This window comes from Squalius cephalus, assembly GCF_949319135.1.
Source record: "Squalius cephalus genome assembly, chromosome: 16".
Taxonomy (NCBI): domain Eukaryota; kingdom Metazoa; phylum Chordata; class Actinopteri; order Cypriniformes; family Leuciscidae; genus Squalius; species Squalius cephalus.
This window is the reverse complement of record NC_137137.1, coordinates 24,846,032-24,865,338: the sequence shown is the minus strand read 5'-3', so window position 1 is coordinate 24,865,338 and position 19,307 is coordinate 24,846,032. Positions and strand designations below refer to the sequence as shown.

The 19,307-nt window shown below is 39.5% G+C and overlaps 2 protein-coding genes across 3 annotated transcripts in view; one reads left to right on the top strand and one right to left on the bottom strand.

Moving 5' to 3' along the window:
- The window catches only part of pcsk5b (proprotein convertase subtilisin/kexin type 5b), a 74,749-nt gene extending 59,161 nt beyond the window's left edge, over window positions 1-15,588 (top strand). The window contains exons 29-37 of one of the 2 annotated variants that reach the window (XM_079897138.1): window positions 512-704; window positions 1,869-2,083; window positions 2,419-2,664; window positions 6,030-6,263; window positions 6,550-6,727; window positions 11,058-11,269; window positions 12,160-12,260; window positions 12,520-12,709; window positions 13,885-15,588. In XM_079897138.1, the coding sequence (XP_079753264.1) occupies window positions 512-704; window positions 1,869-2,083; window positions 2,419-2,664; window positions 6,030-6,263; window positions 6,550-6,727; window positions 11,058-11,269; window positions 12,160-12,260; window positions 12,520-12,709; window positions 13,885-14,303 (1,988 nt within the window). In that variant the 3' untranslated portion in view covers window positions 14,304-15,588. Of the gene's footprint in view, window positions 1-511; window positions 705-1,868; window positions 2,084-2,418; window positions 2,665-6,029; window positions 6,264-6,549; window positions 6,728-11,057; window positions 11,270-12,156; window positions 12,261-12,519; window positions 12,710-13,884 lie in introns of both variants that reach the window. The other variant, XM_079897137.1, reaches the window with a different exon arrangement.
- rfk (riboflavin kinase) lies at window positions 15,482-18,811 on the bottom strand. The gene is made up of 4 exons (XM_079897141.1): window positions 18,441-18,811; window positions 17,378-17,529; window positions 17,119-17,221; window positions 15,482-16,992 (listed from the first exon to the last, which is right to left on the bottom strand). Exons 1-4 carry the CDS (start codon window positions 18,520-18,522, stop codon window positions 16,844-16,846), a joined length of 486 nt encoding a protein of 161 aa, XP_079753267.1. The 5' UTR covers window positions 18,523-18,811; the 3' UTR covers window positions 15,482-16,843.
- Window positions 18,812-19,307: the final 496 nt, after the last annotated feature.

The window sequence follows — 19,307 nt, the reverse complement described above, 5'->3', positions numbered from 1 at the left end:
AGAACCAATGAGGTTCATTCTTGTGTTACGCAGCATGTTTGAGCTTCAGTAAGAACCAATGAGGTTCATTCTCGTGTTACGCACAGCACGTTTGAGCTTCCACAAGAACCAATGAGGTTTGTTCTCACGCGTCAAGCAGGTTCGGTTGAGCTTCTGTTCATGTTCGCTGATCAATGTTTAAATGTGAATAAAAGCCTAAATGTAATCTGTTCATCAAATAAAGTGATTGAGTCTCTTCAGAAAATTTTGACTAAACCGCTCAATTCATATGGATTAGTTTTACGATCTCTTTATGAATCTTCGTGGCTGAAGATGAATTAGTCTTACGGATTTGGAACGACATGAGGGTGAATAAATTATGACAATTTTTTAATTTTTTGGGTGAACTAACCCTTTAAACTTCAATAGCTCCTCCAGTGTACATATTTATCAGTATGGATGTGCAGAAAAACATTATGGATATACTAGTAATCTATATGTCATCTACATGGGTGTTTGTCTGTCTCTACAGGCATGTTTCTTACCAACAGCCAGATGTGCGTGTCCGTTTGTCCACTTGAGACTCATGGGAACCAGACGAGTGGGCGCTGTGAAGATTGTTCAGCAGGCTGTTTGACGTGTCAGGACGCCCATAAGTGTTTGAAATGCAAAGGTGTTCCTCCGCTCTATCTGCAGGATGGAAAATGTGTCCCTGAATGTAAAAGGTAAAAACGTTCCTTCAAAACTCATAAAATGCTACATATTCACACACATAGTCTCATGCACAAACAGTTTGCACTTTTCTGTCGTGAATAGTATGCAAGTACATTGCGATAAATCCTAAAGAAGTATTTTTTATATTATTTTTAGTCTTTCAACCATTTTTTTAGTTGTAGAGAAAACAGTTTTATTTTATTCAGTTGTAGAGAAAATTCAGTTATATTTATTTTTATTTCTTTTAAACTTTAAACCTTGTTAATTGTAAAAAAAAATGTAAAAATTATTGAATGACATTTATTGTTACTCCCATTCCCTTTAAAAACCAGTTGCGCTTGCGCCGTGTGCGGATTGCTACTTAAATGATGAAATTTGCAAGTGGAAAGAGGAAACGGATCTGCTCGTGCACAAGGTTAAAGTGCGCAAGCAGATCATCTACGGGACAAGCCGGATTCCACCATGTTTTATGTACACAATAATAATCTTTTACATTGTAATCCTTTTATTTTTAATATTTGGCTAGTTTGTGTGCTGCTGCGCGTCCCTGTGTGTGTAATAAGCAATGTGTACGCACGTTGTGCACCCGCCTATAGGCGAATAGCCTATTACTAATGTGCCCTTTAAATAACAAAAAAATAATAATAATTCTGCTCCATTGACTTTAGACCGGGTTTGTGTTGGTCAATGGCGCAATCTATTTCAGTTGCCTCAAAATAGCAACGCGCCAACAATGCGCCTGAACACACCTCTTTTTTAGACCAGCATCCACATGGGCGCACAAATGGGTGCAAATGCATTTGCTATTTAAACAGCGTGGTGCAGGAAGTGAAAATGATAACTGCGTCAGGCTGAAACTAGCAAAAAACACTTAGGTCGCGCCTACCACTGCATTGCACCGGGTGTATGAAAGGGCCCTTAAAGTAGTGCATTTAGCTAATAGTACATGACAAATGGTTTTGCGAATCAAGATTCAATTTTATTGTCTAGTACTATTACTACTATTATTACTGTACTACCTGTGCAGCATCTTACTTCATATTCAAAAGTATGTACAGTACCATACGTTCCCATTACCGGCGAGGTGTATGTTGAAGTATGTGAACTGGAACACAGCCACACATTAACATACTTTTTCAATCACTGGTCATATAATATCTGTGGCTTCCTCGCAGAGGTTACCCAGAGTCTGATGAATGTCACAGCTGTGCTGCGGGATGTGCTACATGTCACGGGGAAGCCAGTTATTGTCTGAGCTGTGAGGAAGACTACCTGCGTCTCAAACACACCTGTGTGCGTCACTGCCCTTCCAGGCACTTTGTAAAGGATGGAGTATGTGAGCTCTGCCCGAACAGTTGTGCCGAGTGTGACCAAACGGGCAAATGCAGTGGTGAGGTTCTCAACATTATTTATCAAAGATTGATTTATTTGATTTTATAATAATAACCACTGAACTGTAGAGTTTACTGTTGTCCAAGGCAAGTCATTTCCTACACAGCTACACTACTTGTCAACAGTTTGGAATTACGATTTTTAAAAGAAGTTTCTTTTTATGATTGATACATAATGTTACTGTTTTACTATATTATTGATTAAAAAAAATGCAGCCGTGGTGAGCATAAGAGACTATATATTCTAGACGTTCCTTTTTCTTCTCTTTTTCAAACAATGAAGTGTGGCACTACCTCTCTCAAACTTAGTTCTTTATCTTTCTCTTGCTTTCAGGGTGTGAAGAGTTCTTCTTCCTGCATGAGGATCAGTGTATTGTTGACTGTCCTAAGGGGTACTTTACAGATGTAGAGCAGAAGAAGTGTAAGTCTTGTCACAGTGATTGTGCAACATGTGACGGGCCTGATGATGATGACTGCATCTCCTGCGAGGCTGGGTATGTGACGACTTATGTACGTTACAACGGAAAGTGCCTGTTCCGCTGCCCATCAGAAACATACCTGGAAGGAGCAGAGTGTCGAGGTATAATACTTATTCTCCTTTATTTATGGGTTTATTGCCTCAAATTGATAAGATAGTGTTGGCCAGGAAGGAGATGCATGTGCCATGCTGTGAAACCAGTTTCGAAATGGTCTTAAAAGGTATAAGGTCTAAAGAAAATTTAATTGTTGTTATATTTTGACTCAACTTCAACTGATCAACTTGTGATCAGTTGATCTTTTGTGTGTGTAAGAAGAGAACATTGAAAAATGTTATGTAATTATGTGATGCAATAGTGTATGTAATTTAATAATATAGAAAATGCATAACAAAAATATAAAATAAATATAAAAAATTATACAAAATTATATTATATAACAATATCTCTGGTCCTTAAAATAGCATTCATGCAAAAAAAAAAAAAATTGTATTTTGAGTGTGTGAGTTGTCGAGGGCGGGCGATTGTGAGCGAGGGCGGGCGATTGTGAGCGAGGGCGGGCGATTGTGAGCGAGGGCGGGCGAGGGTGGGTAAATGAGTGAGTGAGTGAGGGAGTGAGTGAGGGCGTGAGTGAGTGAGTGAGTGAGGGCGTGAGTGAGTGAGGGCGTGAGTGAGTGAGGGCGTGAGTGAGTGAGGGTGTGAGTGAGTGAGGGCGTGAGTGAGTGAGAGCGATTATGGGCGAGAGTGAGTGATTGTAGGCGAGAGAGAGATTGTGAGTGAGTGAGCGACAGTGAGTGCGACAGTGAGTGTGAGGGTGAGTGATTGTGTGAGTGAGTGTGACTGTGGGCGAGAGTGAGTAAGAGCGACTGTGGGCGAGAGTGAGTGAGAGCGACTGGGTGAGAGTGAGTGAGAGCGATTGTGGGCGAGAATGAGTGATTGTAGGCGAGAGAGAGATTGTGAGTCAGTGAGTGCGACAGTGAGTGCGACAGTGAGTGCGACAGTGAGTGCGACAGTGAGTGCGACAGTGAGTGCGACAGTGAGTGCGACAGTGAGTGATTGTGTGAGTGAGTGTGACTGTGGGCGAGAGTGAGTAAGAGCGACTGTGGGCGAGAGTGAGTGAGAGCGATTGTGGGTGAGAGTGAGTGATTGTAGGCGAGAGAGAGATTGTGCGACAGTGAGTGCGACAGTGAGTGCGACAGTGAGTGCGACAGTGAGTGCGACAGTGAGTGTGGGTGAGTGATTGTGTGAGTGAGTGTGTGAGTGAGTGTGACTGTGGGCGAGAGTGAGTGAGAGCGACTGTGGGCGAGAGTGAGTGAGAGCGATTGTGGGTGAGAGTGAGTGATTGTAGGCGAGAGAGAGATTGTGCGACAGTGAGTGCGACAGTGAGTGCGACAGTGAGTGCGACAGTGAGTGTGGGTGAGGGTGAGTGATTGTGTGAGTGAGTGTGACTGTGGGCGAGAGTGAGTAAGAGCGACTGTGGGTGAGAGTGAGTGATTGTAGGCGAGAGAGAGATTGTGAGTCAGTGAGTGCGACAGTGAGTGCGACAGTGAGTGAGGGTGAGTGATTGTGTGAGTGAGTGTGACTGTGGGCGAGAGTGAGTGAGAGCGATTGTGGGTGAGAGTGAGTGATTGTAGGCGAGAGAGAGATTGTGAGTCAGTGAGTGCGACAGTGAGTGCGACAGTGAGTGAGGGTGAGTGATTGTGTGAGTGAGTGTGACTGTGGGCGAGAGTGAGTAAGAGCGACTGTGGGCGAGAGTGAGTGAGAGCGATTGTGAGCGAGAGTGAGTGATTGTAGGCGAGAAAGAGATTGTGAGTCAGTGAGTGCGACAGTGAGTGCGACAGTGAGTGCGACAGTGAGTGCGACAGTGAGTGCGACAGTGAGTGCGACAGTGAGTGCGACAGTGAGTGCGACAGTGAGTGCGACAGTGAGTGATTGTGGGCGAGAGTGAGTGATTGTAGGCGAGAGAGAGATTGTGAGTGAGTGAGTGAGTGCGACAGTGAGTGCGACAGTGAGTGATTGTGGGCGAGAGAGAGATTGTGAGTCAGTGAGTGCGACAGTGAGTGATTGTGGGCGAGAGAGAGATTGTGAGTCAGTGAGTGCGACAGTGAGTGCGACAGTGAGTGCGACAGTGAGTGCGACAGTGAGTGCGACAGTGAGTGCGACAGTGAGTGCGACAGTGAGTGCGACAGTGAGTGCGACAGTGAGTGATTGTGGGCGAGAGAGAGATTGTGAGTGAGTGAGTGAGTGCGACAGTGAGTGCGACAGTGAGTGATTGTGGGCGAGAGAGAGATTGTGAGTCAGTGAGTGCGACAGTGAGTGCGACAGTGAGTGCGACAGTGAGTGCGACAGTGAGTGCGACAGTGAGTGCGACAGTGTGGGCGAGAGTGAGTGATTGTAGGCGAGAGAGAGATTGTGAGTGAGTGAGTGAGTGCGACAGTGAGTGCGACAGTGAGTGATTGTGGGCGAGAGAGAGATTGTGAGTCAGTGAGTGCGACAGTGAGTGCGACAGTGAGTGCGACAGTGAGTGCGACAGTGAGTGCGACAGTGAGTGCGACAGTGAGTGCGACAGTGAGTGCGACAGTGAGTGAGGGTGAGTGATTGTGTGAGTGAGTGTGACTGTGGGCGAGAGTGAGTAAGAGCGACTGTGGGTGAGAGTGAGTGATTGTAGGCGAGAGAGAGATTGTGAGTCAGTGAGTGCGACAGTGAGTGCGACAGTGAGTGAGGGTGAGTGATTGTGTGAGTGAGTGTGACTGTGGGCGAGAGTGAGTGAGAGCGATTGTGGGTGAGAGTGAGTGATTGTAGGCGAGAGAGAGATTGTGAGTCAGTGAGTGCGACAGTGAGTGCGACAGTGAGTGAGGGTGAGTGATTGTGTGAGTGAGTGTGACTGTGGGCGAGAGTGAGTAAGAGCGACTGTGGGCGAGAGTGAGTGAGAGCGATTGTGAGCGAGAGTGAGTGATTGTAGGCGAGAAAGAGATTGTGAGTCAGTGAGTGCGACAGTGAGTGCGACAGTGAGTGCGACAGTGAGTGCGACAGTGAGTGCGACAGTGAGTGCGACAGTGAGTGCGACAGTGAGTGATTGTGGGCGAGAGTGAGTGATTGTAGGCGAGAGAGAGATTGTGAGTGCGTGAGTGCAACATTGAGTGCGACAGTGAGTGATTGTGGGCGAGGGTGAGTGAGTGAGTGAGTGAGAGCGATTGTAGGCGAGAGAGATTGTGAGTGAGTGCGACAGTGAGTGCGACAATGAGTGCGACAGTGAGTGATTGTGGGCGACAGTGAGTGAGTGAGTGAGCGAGCGAGCGAGCGAGTGAGTGAGTGAGTGGGCAAGAGTGAGTGAGTGAGTGAGTGAGCGAGCGAGTGCGTGAAGGAAAGAAATGTCACCTGGACATGTTTTGGTAACATTCAATCTATCATGCTATCATGATAGTCACACCATAACTGTTTGCTGACATCAAATATGTCTGTTTTTTAGAATGTGACAAGTCCTGCCTGACGTGCTCAGGTCCTCACCCGTCCTCGTGCCTCACCTGCAGAGCGGACATGAGGATAGATGTTAACGGGCACTGTGAGTTCTTCAGCGACTGCTCTCTGAGCACATTCATGGGTGAGGACGGGCAGTGCCAGTCGTGCCACAAGAGCTGTCTCCGCTGTTCGGGCGCGAGCAAAGAGCAGTGCCTCAGCTGCAGCCCCAATACCTTCCTGCTCAGTAAGAACTCACTTAAACACCAGACTTCATTTTCCAGTGTGGGAACACAGACAATGAAATTTAAACTTCTCTAAAATAATAAATCTGAGTAACAAAAACTAAACTGAAATGTGAAATGAGTTTTAATAAAAGCCTTAAGATAAATAAGCTTTACAAATGCTGTCACTTACAAGTTCAAAATACAAGATGTCTGAAGAGCTGCACTGAGTAATATTTATAGAAATGCAAAGTTTACCATTATACATGTTCAATGAAATATGTTGTACACATTTTTGTCATTTTACAGATCAAACGTGTGTGTCCACATGTCCCAGTGGTTACTATGTAGATGAGGACAAGCAAGAGTGCGTTCAGTGCCACGTGAACTGTGCGTCATGCCGTGGACATCACAGTAATGACTGTGTAACCTGTAAACCAGACCTGCTTCTGCTCGGACACAGCTGCTTCACCTCCTGTCCTGCAAAGTATGATATCAATATTTATTGATTTTTATTTATTAAGAAAAAATCAAGCTAGGTTTTATTTAAAGTGCCACTACTATGCTATTTTAAAGGTTCCTTATTTTGTTTTGAAGGTCTCCTAAAATAGATTTACATGCATCTAAGTTAAAAAAACACTTATAATATACATTGTGTATCACCTCATTTCTTAAAGAGTCTGAAAACGGTTTGTTTGAAGATTCAGTCTCTCTAAACCCCTCCTTTCTGAGAGCCTGCTCTGCTCTGATTGGTCAGACGGTCGAGTCTGTTGTGATTGGTCTGCTGCTTACAGCATGTGTCGGAAATTAAACGCCTATTACCATATCTGAATTTCAGCTCCAAAGGCTTCCACACACAGCACTTGATACACAGTGATACAAGCAGTAACTATGTAGCTGGTTTTTCCATATCAATTCCAGCGTGAGTCCTCATCGTTTTGAAATGCGTGCAAAATGGATTCCCAGCACTGAAAACAGCTTCTTCTGGACATTTCAACAACACGAACCAAACTCTTCCAGGCCTCAGCTACAACTACAACGTGTCTGAGGGCGGGTCAAAGTAGAAGAATTAAGAGCATTGGCTGGCATTATGCAAATTTGTTACATTGTTATATAGGTATGTTACAGGAATCGAGACTGGAATTGCTGATGACTCATTTCATGCAAAAGCAACAATTGGGGTGTTCCAGGATCTGCTATCATTACAGTCCTGCACTCATGTCATTGTGCACTTGAGTAACGCAGTCTCTGTTTTGGGAGGACTGTCTCTCTAATTAGTATGCTGTATGTCACTTCGGATGAAAAGCTCAAGCTAAATGACAAGTTACTGACATTCCTTCCAATTCCTTCCTTCCTAAATGAGCCATTAGGAGTTGAAGTACTAGGCATTTATAATCTTACAAAAGATTTCTATTTCAAGTAAATGCTGTTATTTTGAGCTTTCTATTCATCAAATAATCATGAAAATATATATTACTGTTTCCACAATGTTAAGCAGCAACTGTTTTTAACAATGATAATAATATCTATATGTACGTGTATGTATGTGTATATATACATATGCATATACATCTAGTTGTTCTCAAAATTATTCCACCCCCATTGCAAATTAGTTTATTGGCAAAATTTACAGACTTTCAGTTGTTTGCAATGAACAAATCATACAAATCATCAAGTGCTTTCCCCAAATTCAACTGAAAATGCAACTTTTAATGACTTCTGATGTCTCAAAATTATTCAACCCCTTCATGGCAATCTTCTTTAGTACTTTATTACCCTTTTGCTGTTATGACCTGCTGCAAATGAGATGTATAACCAGACACCAGCTTCTGGCAGCGTTTCTGAGGAATCTTAGCCCATTCCTCATGAGTAATGGCTTCCAGTTCAGTAATATTCTTTGGTTTGTGTGCTGCAACCACCTTCAAATCCCACCAGAGATTTTCTATGGGGTTCAAGTCAGGTGACTGTGGTGGCCACTATAGAATCTTCCTGGACATCTTCTCCAACCAAGCCAGAATTTGAGGTATGCTTGGGATCAATGTCCTGTTAGAAGGTCCAATGACGCCCAAGCTTCAGCTTCATTGACGGCATGACGTTTTCTCCTAGGATTTCCTGATATACAAAATGAATCCATCTTGCCTTCCACACGCTGCAGGTTTCCAGTTCCAGAGGATGCAAAGCAGCCCCAGAGCATCACAGAGCACCACCATGCTTAACTTTAGACATTATTCTTTTCTGCAAGAGCCAACTTTTCTTGTGCTTTTGGGTCAGTAGTGGTGTACGTCTTGGAGTTCTGGCATGGAAACCGCATGTGTTTAGCATGCACCTTACTGTGCAAGCTGAAACATCAGTGCATGTTGCCACCAAGTCTCGCTGCATGTATTTCAGTCACTCAAGAGTATTTCTGAACCTGCCTTCTCAGAAATCTGGTTGCAGCCGTTGATAGCTTCCTTTTTCTGCCCCGTCCAGGTAGTGTAACCACTGTTCCTTTAACTTTGAACTTGAGAACTATGCTTTTTTAATGGTGTCTCTATGAACATTTTGTGCCTTCGCTATCTTTTTGTATCATGTTCCTTGTTTGTGAAGGGCGAAAATATGTAAGGAATAATTGACGACAGGCCGTTGAATTATTAGAAAAATAATGCACACCCGAGGTGGTAATGCGGTCACAACGCGAAGCGGAGTGGCCGTTACACCTCGGTGTGCATTATTTTTCTAATAATTCAACGGCCTGAAGTCAATTATTCCGCTTATACTACAGTTACCACACCTCGAAACATTGTTCAGATTATGTATTTCAAGACGTTTGTAAAGTTATTGTCATTAAAACGCTCTTGTATGTAGGACTAATTTCTTACGCATGTAATACCATGCCTCCGTTGCTAATTCCAAAACGTCATTTTAGAGTTAGTAACGGAGGTTTGAGCCACTGATAGCAGACTAATGCTGGGGACACACGACTAGCTGACACATTCTCTGACTGTTTTCATCGAAAGAATTTTAAACACCGACTTTGAACACAGACTGAACGCGCTGAACACGCCTTTGGGCATGATCAGTCATACATATCAAATTACATTCATAACCGGCCTTAAAGTGTGTCCCCGGCTTTATGCAGTTATTAATGCAGTTATTAGAGAGAGATGTTGCAATAATGAGACAGAAAAGCATGTGCGTCAATATTATTATTTATTTATTAATTCAATTCGTTATAATTAATTTGTTCATTCTTTTTTATATTATTGACAGATGACAGTAGACTAGCCAAATAAATGAAACACAAAGCCATTTTTAACAAGTAGGCCTATCAATAATTATTTATTTGTTATATATTATCTGCAATAAAAATCCGTGCCGCAGGACTATCCATTTATTTAGCCTATTATTCAGTTTCATTTTCTATTGATTATAGATAGGAATATACTTTATTTATTAAAATTAAACTGCATGTTTCCATTGATTGTGAAGCTAGACGTTGAAAATTGCAGATCAAGCGCATGCGGCTAAATGTTTTTTCTTGTTATGAATTGTATCCTATTTTCCGTTATTACAGTTAACTAGGTGAAGTGATATGGAACTGTAATGCGGTCAAGACCTGCCTGGAACTACTTTAGCCGTGCGTTTCCCTGAAAATAATGCACACCTTAGAACGTTCTTCAACCAATCAGATTCAAGCATTCAACAGCCCTGTAGTATAAATTCTCTTAACTTTTTGGACCATTATTTTGAGCCATATTTCTAACATGCTGTCAAACGTGACACTCAACAAACCTACCCAGTTTAGGTATTTTGGCTCAAGCACACCTGGTGCAACTAATGAAGCCCTTGATTATTTAAATCATGTGTGCTTGAGACAACACCAGATTTGCAGATTTGTGCTGTTGTAAAGGATTTTATTCAGGGGGTTGAATCATTTTGAGACTGCAGAAGTCATTAAAAGGGGTTGAACAATTTAGATTACAACGGTGTATGTGTATGTATACACTTACAGGCGCCAACATTTTTAAATGTAAATAACAAAATGACAATAGCATTAGCATAAATAAACATTTACTTCACCCACAATAGACCTTATTCACAGCAGTGCCATCTTTAATTTTTAACAGGAATGAAAGCGAGGCTCTGAGGGATAGTCATACATCTCTTCAATGGGTTGTACTGCTATTTAGTGTGTTTTTGGATTGTTCTGCTGATGAAACAATTCTGAATTTCATTCAGAAATTCAATTTTCAACTACTTAAACAATATAATAGAGAGTAGATTGTTGAAAGGCCATAAATGGACATTGTGGATCCTCTGAGGGGTTTTCCATGTGTCATAAGACTCACATTAACAGACAGTGCTGTTATCACTATCACTGCTCACCAGAGCATGTAATCCTGTTCTAGCTGGAACAAATATTTTACTATTTCAGTTTGCATCCATTTTGTGCAGCAAGATGTCCCATAACTGCCAGAGAGGTTTTTCTACTCCACCTTCTGGAGGATTTTAATAGATGCTTTTTTATTTGCAAGATGGTGACATTATCCTATTCTAATGTGCGTTGATGGGAAAAGAGAGAAACTGCAAAGTAATACTTGAAACACGAAGGTAGCAAAAGTAGATATTTTGCATAGGCAAAGGTGAAATATATAGTTTAGGATTCATTATACTGAAACTTTTGCCACATTGATCAGAATCAGTCCAAAATGCCGTGTAATAATAATGATAACCGAATTGCTTTTGATGCAACTAAAAATGTACACATTTTGTGCTTTTATTAATTCCCAAAATAAAAAAGCATTATTCTTTAACCCATATATGTATTTCCCCTGCAGTTTCTTTGTAAATGCCAGCAGAGCATGTCAGCCGTGTGACCACACATGTGAGGAATGCCTAGGAAGCAGCGGTTTCTGTCTCAGTTGTAGAGAAGGATACTCTTTGTTGAGAAAGTCCGGACAGTGTCTTCATACTTGCCCCTCGAATTATTTCGTTCACTCTTTGGACAGAGAGTGCAAAAGATGCCACTCCACCTGTAAAACATGCAAGGGTAAGACTCATCACATGACTACAACCCTCTGACACATTACCATTGTTTTTCGCAGTGTTGTTCTTATATTCATCAGTTTCAGTAAAGTGAGTACATATCAAACGATCTGAAATAGACAGAGCAATAATAACACATGGTAAAAACATTGTTACTCACACTATGGGCCCTATTATACACCCGGCGCAATGCAGCGACAGGCAAGTGTTTTTTGCTAGTTTCAGCCCGACGCAGTTATCATTTTCAGTTATCATAACATTTGTGTGCCCATGGGCGTGCTGGTCTGAAAACGAGGTGTGTTCAGGCGCATTGTTGGCGCATTGCTGTTTTGAGGCAACTGAATCACTGCACCTTTTGACCAACTGAAACCTGGTATAAAGTCAATGGCACACATTTTTTTGTTATTTAAAGAGCGCGTTATTTAAAGGGAGCTTAGTTTCAATAAAAGCTGTTTTGGACTAAAGAGGAAGTTTTGGGTTCTGAAACTTGGTCAATGACATATGCCAAAAGATCCACAGATTGATTTCTCCTTTAAAATACTCACTGTTTCAATAGTATAACCATAAAGATGTTAACAAAATGATGTTAATTTCTTTGCACTTGTTTTTAGTGTAAAACAATCACTTACTAGCATTTTCTGTGTAAAGTTTAATTAATTGTACAACTTCATTGTCATGGCAAGATAATGGCTAGCTTTACATTCTGCTTTCTACATTTAAAGCCTCCAAAAAGCCTCCCAAATTTGGCCCTATTCCAATCCATTGCAAGTCCCCAACCATAACCTTGATTTTTGCTTCTTTACAAAAAAACAAGGGACAAAATAATTGTTTGTATCATGATTTGAATACCTCGACATGATTAAACTAGTCTGTGGTGTCATGTGTGATCAGCAGGCTCTGGGGCGATCTTCTGTACATCATGTTATGACGGTTATAAAATGTTTGGAGGAATCTGCTCATCTACATGTCTAACCGGAGATTATCCCATTCCTGTGGTAAATGTTTTTTAAAATACATATTTAGCAAATCAGTCATGTACTAATCTGATTATACTGTGTGTACACTTGGCACCAACACCTTTCGAAATGTAATTTTCTCTTTGTTTGTTTATCTTTTATTCACTTCCAGAATTCTTAGTCATTAAAAAGTACACTTAATAGTTAATAGTTGAGTGTGTGGAGACACCTCATTCTCATTAATCAGAATTTATTCTAGACTAATTTTCTTTCTAACATTTCTTTGTGTTTTGCACAGAGTAACACATGTGGAACATGTGACCCATCCTGCACTGAATGTAAAGGCCCGGGACCCTACAACTGCACCTGGTGCCCTGTTCTTCAGCGCCTCTCAGAGGATGGGAGGTGTCTTCCCTGCTGTGGAGAGAAAACATTCATGGATTCCTCAAGAATCCACTCGGAATGCTGCCAGTGCCACGAACTGAATGGTACAAGCTCTAAATGAATTCATTATTGATTATATGCTTCATAGTGATTTAGTTTTTACTGACATTTATAATGTTAAAAAAATTATTATATAAATAAACGATTATTTTTGTTCATTTTTGATCATTTTGTTTATTTTTCCATTTTAATTATAGTTTAGGTTTTAGTTATTTTATGTGCTTTTGTCTTTTGTTTTTCAATATTTCTATTTAGCTTTAATTTTTATGTCAGTTTTAGTTCTTAGTTTTAGCACTTCAACTTTAGCTTATTTCATTTTGATGACAAGACAACATTCCAATTGCTATTTTATTTAAATTAACATTTGAATAGTTTTAGTTAACAATATCAACACTGATATTTAAACTGCTTTACGGAAAAGGTAATGATTTTATATTTATATTAATATTTACTGAATAACTCATGAAATTGACAACAAAAATACAAGCTCACACTTCTGCTCATAAACCCAGACACAATCAACTCATGAACTTCTATTGTAAGTGCTTTTTTTTTTTTTTTTCGAGTTTAAAAACTGAGGTGCAAATTGAAATGTAATTTCTGTGGTAATGACAGCATACCATCAGTGTTGGGTAAGTTACTAAAAAAGTCATTAATATTTACTACTTCAACAGTATAGATTACTGTACTAATTACTCTTTCTAAAAAGTAGTGCATTACTAACTACTTTCTAAATCCCATATCAACCTCGACCAGTTGAACAGTACAAGGTAGAAATGAAACTGATTCTTTCAAATAAATGATAATATAAAATTGCATAAATTATTCATCAACTGACTAAAGTATTCAAAGGGAGGAGGAGGTTACATTAAAAACATACATTTTAACATTAGACATAAAAAATCCACTATTGATTTATTAAGAATTGTTTTAGTCTACACAGTATTTACATCAGAAGTAACTGTAAATAAATTACAGAAACATTAAGAGTAATCCGTTACTTTACTTTTCATGGTAATTTGTTACTTATTAATACATTATACCCAACACTGCATGCCATTGATGAGCCATCAATATCAATCTGTACGATTCACATAATATTCTTTAGCTACTGTATCGTTTGATAGCACTACTGTAACTCAAAGTGGCAGATATCACTAAATTATGCTTGAACAATTGAATACTCCTAAATGTGACCTTTAACTTTTCTCATTCTCAGATGAATGCATTGTCGCGCTGAACTACAACCTTTTCACCAACGATCCAGCGACTTTGGGTTATCCTGGCCTTGTTGTTTTCACTTTCATATTTGTGTTGGTGAGCTTGTGGCTTGCCATTTTTCTCTTCCTGCATTTTCGGACGAGGTTCACCATAAAGCCCGTCATCAAATCAAATGGCTATGCCAAAATCCCAGACGGCCCGTTCACCTCTAAAACCCTCAAGGACAGCATACAGGCGGAGTATTGCGATCGAAACGAAGGCCAGGAGGATGAAGAGGAGGAGGACGAGGATATCGTTTACATGGGGAGGGACGGGATAGTGTATCGGAAGTTTAAATACAGCATGTTGGAGGGGGAAGAGGAGGAGGAGGAGGAGGTGGAGCTGGAATATGATGATGAGATGTATATTATCACATAAAACATCAAAAGTGTGCTTACTTTCTTTGAAATGTGCATAACAATACTTTATTTATTAATATTTTGACATGCAGAAACCCACTAAGTTTCATCAATCAACCATTACAGAAATTGTTTACACAAATATCACAATTTTGTCATTTATTCACCACGATGTTGTTCTAAAAAACACTTGTGACAATTTCTTCTGTTCTGTGGAACACAAAGGAAGATATTTGGTAGAATGTACAAGCTCTTCCTAGCTAACTCATCTACTCTTATGGAAGATAGCCACTTGGATGGTGCAAATGCAAATATAAGTTAGCCTATATTAAATATAATGTGGTGGTGTCATCAGTATATGCTCAAGTCATGCCTGTTGCTTTATGATTGTAATTAAGACCTTGTGAATGATTTATAGTGTAATGATGGCAGTCCTTTTCAAACAATAGCTGATTATTCAGCCTGTTATCTACATGATGAATTGGGCAATATGGCTCGTTGTTGTGGTTTATGTCAGTTAAGTTTGATTACTTGATTAAATTAACAGTGCTGATAACATATGTAGAACTGATCTTCAGACTGCTGTTGCAAACCAGAAAGTCTTTATATTTCACATTCATTTTTATGAATTTAGCACAGTAAACCATAAACTAACCTTTCAAACCCTTGAAATTTGTGTACATAACCATTCAAAAGTTGGGTTCAGTATAGGATTAGACGACTTCGTACTTTCGAAAAAATTCGTATTTTGAACCCTAGTGTACTTGTGACCAAGGATTAACAGTCTTTTGATTGCATGGGAAACCCTTACTGAAATGTCCGCTGATATTATAGGCATTGTGTGCAATGAACAAAATTAAATCAGAGCCAGTTCACTTAGCCTTGAGGATATCTAAAGCTGTTTTCAGAACATTGTCTTTACAGCAACCTCTCACCCTGAAAATGAACAAATATTTAGCTACAGTATGGGAAATGATGCCAGAAATCAAACTGAGTCTAATCACAGGATTGTTTGTGAAAGTTATTATATTACTTATTACCGTACTTGCGTAACCAGATGAGGAAGACTGACAAGATCATTTAAAAATAGATCTATTACCACAGAACTAGAAATGATTCAATTCTGGTTCACATTTCCCATCTCTATCATTCATGTGATCATGAAAGAGTTACATAACAGACAACAGTAAAACAACACATAAGGCATTTTTGTTTAATGCTTACAAGTAGGTATTAACATTGAAGGAATGCTTGGTTGTGCACTGTATGATAGTATGTTACATATCTAAGGCACTGCCCTGACCAAAAAAAAAAAACAAAAAAAAAAAACATGCACACAGTACCAGTTTAACATATAATGTCTAGATGAGTGCCTAAACATATTTGTGAAGATTACAGCATTCACATTCTGTGCCTATATTAAGATGTGGTCACATATGGCGAAATCAAGTCATTTCAATAGGAATCCACGTGATCTGAATTTCGCGCGAGGACGGAAAATTTCCTCAGATTTCACAACGGGTTCAAGTCGGTCACGGGGATTCCCTTGCTTGCTTTGACCAACAGAAATCTGATTGGTTTGAAAGTTGTGTGAGCTGAGCTTCATCCATTGCTACACCATTGACAATTAACACGAAATTTCACTAATGTGACCACACCTTTACAGAGGATTGCTGTAACGTTTCAAGCATGCATTATACCAGAAAACAACATGGAGAAAAGGGTAAATCAAAAAGACATTTGTAAACCTTATGATCTAACTTGACTCTTACTGTTTGTTGAGTGTCTTTACAAATGTAAATGTAAAACTCCATTAAATGTTTAACCAAAGGAAAAGAAAAAAGGCAGCCGTTATTTTATGTGAAGGTTTAGTACTAGTGCATATGTACATAGTCAAAACATATGTACTGTACAGAACTTCTGTCCACACCAATATGTAAGACCACTGGAATCATTTCAGTACTTATGTACATCCAGATAACATCTTCATTCACTGTTTGTTCTGTCTATACACTCATCGTACAACAACCTAGGCTTTAACTCTATCTCAACCTTGGACTTCCACCTCTACTCACAGTTCTCTGAGAACCATAAAAAAACATTAATTTCACCTCAAAGAGGAGGACCGCCGATTTTGACTATTGTTAAAGCGTTTTATTGATGTAAAGAGTCTTTCTTAAACAATAATGAAATTAAACTGAAGGTGGAGACAAAATGATCAAACTAAAGAGGAATATATTTTGACCCTCCCTGACTTAGTATCCACACAGTATCATTGCGAGAGGTCTGTGGTAAACATGGAATTCTGGGAAGGGCTCTGTGACGTTTAACCTGTGAACTGCATTGATAATACCTCAGTCATTCTAGTAACTGAAATCCTTCTTTTATCTATATATACACAGAAACAAAAGCTGAACAACTATATGAACATACATACACACACATATAGTGCCTACATTTGACCAAAGCATCACTTGGGGACAGACAGATATTTTTTCATAAATAACAAATTGAATATGGAATAAACAGGCTTTAAATATGCGCTCATGAAAGTGAGTGTTACAGTCGATGACCGTTCAAGATCTGATTGGCTGTTGTTGATACTGACGTCTTGAAGAAGTTATCCTCTTTCAGTTTCAAGTGCTCAGGCAGGTCCAGCTTTGTCTTCGCCTCTTCAATGTCACCATGAATTGCTGCTATCAACTCATCTGTGAGGAAGACACAGCAGTGAGTTCATTTAACCGTGTGAACAAGTTTGTTTGGGTGGGTGAACAGGGTCAAAGAGATCATGTGATGTGGGAGTGATTTCAAGAGAGCAGCTCAGTGCGTCTTACCAAGCGATGTGAATCCTCTCTCAGGGCGAATGTAGCCAACCATGGCCACACTCAATATCTGATCGTAGAAATCTTCCTTAAACGTGTGGATCACATGCGTTTCCTGTCACACAGAGCGATAAATACATGATATTTGATATCAGACTCGGGTATAATGTACTAATTATTTACGTCACTGTTAACATTTAATGAATGCAAAGATATCAACTCTTCAGCTTGTAGATGTTTGCACACTCTAGAAAGGTTTTTATGGAAGTACCATAGACTTCTTTGTGTTTTTGTAGTAAGGGTTCCAGCCGATGCTCATCACCATCTTGTGAATGTCTCCGTTATCCACACGAGCCCATCCGTAGTAGATGCCGGTGCTGATGTCAGCGGGGAGATTGTCCACAACCGACTCTGGGAAGTTTGCTGAGATCGGAATGGGAAGAAAACGTTTTATTAGGATGTGCATTTACAAAATATATGCCAAATATGCATATACACACAAGTATTTAAGAAGTATTATGACAGAGACTGTTTTTATTATGTAATTTGAGCCGCAAGTCTCTGATTGTGAAATGTTCTTTGATGAATCATGGGTAATGTAGTTTTTCCATCCCGCTGTTAAATATAATTTAAGAAAATGGTTTAAATAATGCAATCTGATGGCTTCAACATACCATCGATTAACCTCAGAGCTCACAGTAAGTCTGTAAAGGTTTATAAGGTATGATTAAACAAAAAAATCAATTTCCATTTTGAGAAAATGAATGGATTTTTTTTTTTTTTTTTTTTTACCTCTGAACCTCTGAACTGTTGCTCTATTATGCAAAAATAATTGACTGTTCAATGTGGTGGCTCATAATCAAGCATTTTACAGATTCACGTTATAGATTAATTTGGGCAGAACTTTATCTGAAAGATCACATTCATTACAACAAGTAAGTTAGCCTATTTATTAGCATAGTTTTTTTTTTACAACTGAACTGCATATCAAATTGTGGCGGTTTAATTCCGCGTGACATATCAACTTTAAGTTTTAACTCATAGCCTAAAGCGCAGACAATATCAAATGATTATAACATCTTGTGTTTAAAATACTACTTTACCAATTTTTTTCACCCAAAAATGATTTACTCGTATCGTCATTTTAAGCCGAAAGTTAGCCATTGACTTCACCACCGTACACTTTTATTGTACCTTTTCCCATTCAACAAAAGTAACACTCACTTCTGTGTCTCACGGAAGAAAGTCAGACAGGTGAGAAACGACATAAGAGTGCGGAAATTATATCAGAAGTTTTATTATTTGGATGAAATGTTTCTTTGTGTTATTCTCACCTGTTGGGATGCCCAGGTCTTTGCTTCCCCGTCCGAATCCGTGGATAACCTTCCCCCGGCAAAAATACGGCAAACTCCTCATGTCAACGCGTTTAAGTGATTCAGAGATCCAGACAGGTGTCCGCTTCGGTGAGGACAGTGACCCTTCTTCTAGACTCTTCTCTCTTATCTAATGCCCGTTTTTTTATATATATAGGAAATGTCAGTTTTAAAATGAAGAGGCTTGATGTCTCAGTCCCAGCTGTTGTGAATCTTGAGACTAAATGAAGAAGTGAATGAAGAAGAATATCCTCTGAGATACCGCAGGTCAGTAAACTGCTCCTTACATTATGTGACCGGTCGGCCAACTGTGAGTGTCGCACGTCATACTAGCAGGGTTTTTTTCCCCCAACGACCTTGCTACGTATTTCCTTTAGGATTAATTCAAAATAAAAGTCCTGTAATTTTACTTCGACAAATACTTTTTCCAATAGTTTTTTTGTGTATAAATTATTTAATTCAGTTCGTGCGACTTTAATTAATTGACTACACTATTATAATAAATAAATTATAATTTGTAGATATTTTTGTCCGTTCACAAACGATGGCAGGAATATAAAGTAGGCTACACATTATCAAACTAACCAACCTCAGAGACCTTCCCAACTCGTACTGCATGTCATCATGACACAATCTGTACAAAAGGTCTGATATCATATGATTATTCGAGACCTTTGCATTAGTCATATATATATCGTTAGATTTAATTACCTCACCGTATAAATAGCTTCAGTATGAATTTGAATTGTGAATTAATTTTATGTGAACGTTTATATATATATATATATATATATATATATATATATATATATATATATATATACACTA

What these genes read in the sequence shown, in the direction of transcription:
- rfk (XM_079897141.1), bottom strand. Translation starts at nt 18,522, where the DNA reads ATGAGGAGTTTGCCGTATTTTTGCCGGGGGAAGGTTATCCACGGATTC. An exon ending in AGACCTGGGCATCCCAACAG is followed by an intron (nt 17,530 to 18,440) that starts GTGAGAATAACA and finishes TTCCGATCTCAG; the next exon opens with CAAACTTCCCAGAGTCGGTT. An exon ending in AAAACACAAAGAAGTCTATG is followed by an intron (nt 17,222 to 17,377) that starts GTACTTCCATAA and finishes TCTGTGTGACAG; the next exon opens with GAAACGCATGTGATCCACAC.